Source organism: Taudactylus pleione, unplaced genomic scaffold, assembly GCF_031769625.1.
Source record: "Taudactylus pleione unplaced genomic scaffold, aTauple2 ptg000296l, whole genome shotgun sequence".
Taxonomy (NCBI): domain Eukaryota; kingdom Metazoa; phylum Chordata; class Amphibia; order Anura; family Myobatrachidae; genus Taudactylus; species Taudactylus pleione.
In genome coordinates this window covers 2,188,333-2,194,332 of record NW_028284698.1, presented here as the reverse complement: position 1 = coordinate 2,194,332, position 6,000 = coordinate 2,188,333, and the positions used below count along the sequence as shown (strand labels likewise).

The following is a 6,000-nucleotide window of genomic DNA, read 5'->3' as shown; positions in this document are numbered from 1 at the left end:
CCTCACCTGGACTGACCTGGCCATCCAAGTGAGTAGTCTATGTCCCGTTGGGAAGTGTGGACGGGGTAGAAGGGGAAGTGCCGAAGCGGCACCCTGTGTGCTGTCTATGCACGCCTATGGGCACTACCTGCACGCAGTGCCGATATGCACACAGTTGGCTGATGTTGGAAGTACTGTGCATGTGTCCAAGTCGCACTTCGCATGTGTCCCAATGGTTAACGCATGGAGACGCAGAATATATTTGGACACAAGAGCTGTGGATTTCAATGGGTGTTCCTGGGAGGTAATAGGGGGATGGCTGGCCAGACGTGGGCGCGTTGTGGGCATTTCACTGACAGCAACTGCCTGTAGAGACGCAGTAGCGCTGGCACAGGATGACATGTTCAGATGGAGAATTTGTACCTAGCATAGGGCAGGTGCAAGCTTTAATATTGCCAACCGATGGAGCGTCCGCACCGAGGCGTATCAGCACCGCTGCCTATGGGCGTCTCAGCAGGAAGATAATCAGTCGTGGTATTAGCATAAAGACTCAGCCGCGTCTGCGCACTCCTTTGAATCAGGCCAAGTATGTTCTTCACAGGTAACAAGCTGCATGCGGTAGTATGCCGTGTTAAGCCCATAGGACAGATGATTGCTGGGCCTCAGGTAAGTAGCCTTTGGAGACTACAGATCCAGGCCTTCACATTAATATAGACCCGTTATTATGACAGCACGATGATGATCAGCCCCAGCTGGCCACACAAATGGGAATAAATCCTAAGTATTAAAATTGTATTTTAATTTCCTGACAGAATTAAGTAATTTCTGTACTTTTACATGATCAGCAAGACATTGGGACATAGCATCTCCACTTCTCACAATAGACCCTTCATGATTTGTGGCCCTTAATCCAGTCCTGCAGGCAACCCAGATCTATTCACGTTCCTCTGCTTTTCACACTTCTAAGCAAATCCCGACCTCTGTCTATTCATATCACTGCTTCACACAGCCATGTTTGACCTTTCATGTCACCCTGTATTCTGCTCCCTCTCTCTGCACTTGTGCTTTCCATCAGATTAACTGTCAATTGCTTTAAGATTAAAATAACTTTTGTACAAAATCTGCAATAAGAAACAAGTAATTAGCATTCCTATTATGCTATGTAATTGTTCATTGTGGATCCCAGTGATCACTGATCAGAAAACTAGCACAGATTTGGACTTTGCAGGCAAACAGCAGAGAAGGGTTAAACTGTAGCCTGGCCTGTGGGAGGGTCTGTGCAGCACCTGGAGTGCAGGTAATACCGGGAGGGGCTGTAGAATCACTCAGCAGTGAAAAGAAAACAGAGCTGCCTCCTTGTATCCAGGACATACTTTACAGTACTGACTTGGGAGCTGTACAGGATCTTGGCTGTTTGCTTTGTTAGGAGAAAAATGAGGCTGAAGTCAGGGCAAGCCAAAGTTTCCTCTCATCAGCTGTCTTATACTCTGTTGCTGCTGTATTTCCTGGCCGTTCAGGACTCTGCTGCTGATATTCTATGGACAGCCAATGTGAATTACTCCTATATATTGGAGAATAGGACCATCTGGGAAGAGGGCGAGATTGGGGTCTATGGCCATGACTCGCCAGTGGAGAGGGCATCTGGACTGGTGGTTCTCCCAAAGAGAAATATGCCACATGATACCTGTCCACCAAATTTGAATTTTAGTGTCCCAGTGAACTATAATGGTCCTTGGATCGCTATTATCCCACGAGGGGGCTGTTCCTTTAGTGAAAAGATTAATGCTGCTGCCGCAGCAGGAGCCAGTGCCGTGGTCATATACAACAACAAGGGAGATGATAATGAGGTGGTTGAAATGTCTCATGCTGGTGAGTTCCAAACCTTTAAACAACCCCTATTGTTCCTGATATTCAGTTACCTTCTAATTAGCCCATTTTTTGTATGTTTTCCGTACAGCACAAATCAGTTTTACTTTTTCTGCCAAGTATGTATAGTATTAAGTAAAAAGTTGCTAAATAGTTCAAAAACTAGATTTATCTCTAACTGATTAGATATGCCATGTTTTGGCCTAATATAACATGTTGTATGTATTGGGTAATGTGTACTACAGTATATCATATTTAATCTGACCTACATCCTGTAAGGTGATTCTTTTTAAACTCCACCCTGTATGTAGATCCAAAGCTGAAAATAATAGGTTACTTTACCTTCAGCCTAGCTATGGTCATATATGGTCCTATGTATTTGACAGTACTTGGAATTGTGGATGTACTGTCTTTATATGTAGATGGCTAAGGCCGTGCAATCCATGGCTGTTTAATATATATTTGTGCTTTTCATTTGTTATGATCTGATCGGGCTGATAATTGCCCTGTGCATGGTCGCAAATGAGCACCGATCATTGGGCTGTCTTTCAGCATGGCCGAAAGATGTAGTGATATGTGCTGGGATATACTCGCCATTGGAGAGACCGACCAATTATCTGTTGGTGTATGGCGAAGTCAGATAATTGGTCTGTCTGGCGGTTTGATCTGACAGTAAAAGGGTACCACACATCAGGCAGCCATTTCCCCAATCTGACCGGAGCCGTTGGTTGGCTAACAGTCCATTGGGAATCAGAAATTCTTCATGTTAAAAATCCCAGATTTCCCGTGTGTTTTTTTTTTTTTTTTTTTTTTTTTCATATTTTGGTAGGGATCTGCAAATCGGGGAAATCCAACATGTTGGATTTTACCGATACCATGGCATCTGGGATCAGGGGAATTTGGACAGTCTATCGCTGATGTATGCGGCCCATAAGGCCAGCATAAGCAATTGGCTTTGATTAGCAATCTTCAATTACAATCTTTGTTTCAAATCAAGATTTCACATCTCGCTCCAAACGATCTATCTTTCACTGGTGGGTCACTTGTTTTGTTTAGTACTACCGCATATCGCCGTTCTGCTATGTGGTGGTTTTATCATCGTCATAGGCAATTTAACGCTAACAGTGAAGAGTTATAGTAATTTGGGTGTCTTTCAAAGGATCTCTTGCTTCACACATTCCCCAGTGCTGGGTATAGGGTAATGCCATTTCAAATTGGGCCACTTTGTTTGCAGTCTATGGGTACTGTGGTAAAATTATAAATTATACCCCTTTCAGACATGAGCCGGGACGCCACAACTTTAACTCCCTTTCACACTTCACCTTGGACCCGGGAAATTCCTGGGTTGAAACCGTGTATGCCCTGCATTCAGTGTGTCATTGAAAGTTAACCCTTTTTTTTATTTTTGCTCACAATCTATCAAAATTTGGTCTAAAAACCTGGGTCATACCATTCAAACTACAGGCGAATAACCCTGGTACCGAGCAGGGTCGCAGACTTGAGACATCTGACCTGGGTTGGGTCTGTTCACACATAGCTGAGACTTGGGTCGAGCTGCAACACCTAGCAATTTTCCAGGTCGAAAGGCTATGTCTGAAAGGTATGCAGTCAGGAAGCCAACAGTCGAAATGCTTGTAATTCTCCTGCCTCACAAATATGAACTATTCACCTTCATTACCTACTAATACTAGTGTGAAAGTGAAGCAATCGCAGTCTATCTAGTTGTAGCATGTACTGTATGTCATGCCATTGAGGTGTGTGTGTTTTTTTGTTTTTTTGTTTTCAGAAAACACTTGTTATTAAGCAGGATGGACTTACTAATAGGTGACACTAGCCATTATTGAAACCATCTGTGATATGAATAGAGTGGCCCACCATCCACCAAAGGACTCTGCCCTTCCTGTGTCAGCCTCTTACCACTTTGCAGTTCTATATCTGACCTGGTGTAAATGAAATGGAAATTGCTCAAATTCATATTTTAGAATTGTAATTCTTTTTTTTTTTTTTTTCCAAGAATGTGGCCAAATTTGAATTGCAGTGTGCATATTGCAGTTAAGGAGCCAAAGTGATACATATCGGGACATATGTATCAAAGCTTAATGTGAGATATATATCAGCAACCAATCAGCTTCTAACTTACATTTTGCAGGCTGTTTTTAAGAAATGATAGTTTAGAGCTGGTTGGTTGGTTGATATATATTTCACAATTTTATCTTACATCAAGCTTTGATACATATGCCCCTTAATTTTAGCTTCTGTAAATTATAGTTGTCCCCTTTTTAAAATAAAACTTTGTGAGATACCAGTGGCAAACGAAGGATTTCTAAAGGGGGGTATCCAAATGCTTGATTTTACGAGTGTGGCCAGTCCATGAAGAGGACATAATTGGCACTTATCCAGCTTTAATATGCATCATACAAAGTGTATTTTGTTTTATAATTCCAGCATATACAGGACCAGCGATCACAGTAAGCCATTAAATACAGCAGTAGGGCCATCCTGCCTGAGATTAATGTTTTTGTTTCAGATGTGGGCACAATTCCAGATTGGGGGAGCAGCAGAAGAACCTAGCACTGCTCTGGACCTCTATGTACATATTAGTCTCCTAATATCCTGGATAGTATAATAATAATAAATATTCTCACTAATGTAAATACAATGTAACCTAACTTCTAAAAAAAGACACAGACAACAGTGTTGGTGTTTAAAAATTTTGTCAAATTTATTTTTGAAAAGTTATTAAATTTTAGACTATAAGTTAATACTAATAATGGTGACGGCACAAAAAGAACGTACAGGACAATAACAACCAAACAGCTCAAACACACACACAAGCCAAGCATTGGTGATCAACTCTCTTTTACCTTCAACCACCGGTCCAGGTGATATAGCCATTTCCCGTCCAGACAATTGGCTATCGCCTTACTCCACTTTAATGAGAGCGCACCCACTAAGCCTAATTATTAATATAAAGTAACTCCAAGTGTCGTCATTTTCCGCAACCACCAAAACCAACCATCATACATTCAACATACGAAAAACAAAAAGAGGGAGGGTGGGAAAAACTTAAACAAAGAGGCAGATTTACATACAGATTTAAATACTCTTAGACCACACCCCATGAGACATTCATTGGCTGCATAAGACCAGCTAAACTTAAAGGGGCAATATCCATCACGTTATTAAACTGGCAACACTCAAAACACTTGTGGTTTAATGTCCCTCATGCCTGAATGTCAGTCTTCGGGCTTACTTATTTATATGGCGCAACAAGTGTTCCACAATGCCTTACAATGTATGAGAACAAATAGGTGACAAAAGACTTACAGTACAAGACAAGGACATGGATAATTTACATTGCTACATTAGTGACCATAAGCCCCACATAAGCAGCAGAGCTTAAGCAACCAAGTGTTAGGTGCCCTAGTGGGGAGTCAAGCTGGCCATCCACTATACAACTTTCTGTCAGATATCTGTCCAATCTGGTTGGTTTGAATGAAAACCTCGTAATGTATGGGAGCAAATGACAATCGATCATATGGTTTTAAACACTGAAAAAAAGACAAAAAAAAATGTTCAAATTGGTTAAATGTGTGTGTGTTTTTTAACCAATTTCTCTAAACTACCATTTTTTGGCTATTTTCTAGTGTTTATGAGCAAATGGACAATTGTCATTTGCTCCAATACATTACCAGGTTTTCATTCCAACCAGACAGATATCTGACAGATAATTGTCTAGTGGATGCCCAGCTTAAGAAGTAGATGAAAGTAAAGTAAGGAGAAGCACAAGAGGGTTAGAGGGCCCTGCTCGCAAGAGCTTACATTCTAAAAGGGTAGGGCAGACAAACAGGTGTGACACAAATGGGGTAGACTTTATATAGTATTAAAAATTAATCCTATTGCTGGTCTATAGCAGTGCACCTCTAACAGTTCATGTTTTCCATATCTCCTAGTTGATGCACAGGTGTATTTATTAGTGGCTGACACATGTTAAAAGATCCACAGGTTGTGCTAATTTCACTTGTGATACTGAGAAGAACATGCAGTAATATTCTGTTATATTACTATTTCTATTGTGGTCATGGTGTGAGCCGGGAAGGGGTGTTTCCAGGCAACCAGAACCCCCCTACATATGCCTATGGATACTGTAAGGAT

At 41.4% G+C, this 6,000-nt stretch overlaps 1 protein-coding gene across 1 annotated transcript in view; it reads left to right on the top strand.

Moving 5' to 3' along the window:
- The first annotated feature begins 1,317 nt into the window (after positions 1-1,317).
- The window catches only part of RNF128 (ring finger protein 128), an 89,594-nt gene continuing 84,911 nt past the window's right edge, over positions 1,318-6,000 (top strand). The window contains exon 1 of the mRNA XM_088482799.1: positions 1,318-1,848. Coding sequence (XP_088338925.1) covers positions 1,413-1,848 — 436 coding nt within the window. The 5' untranslated portion in view covers positions 1,318-1,412. The remainder of the gene's footprint in view (positions 1,849-6,000) is intronic.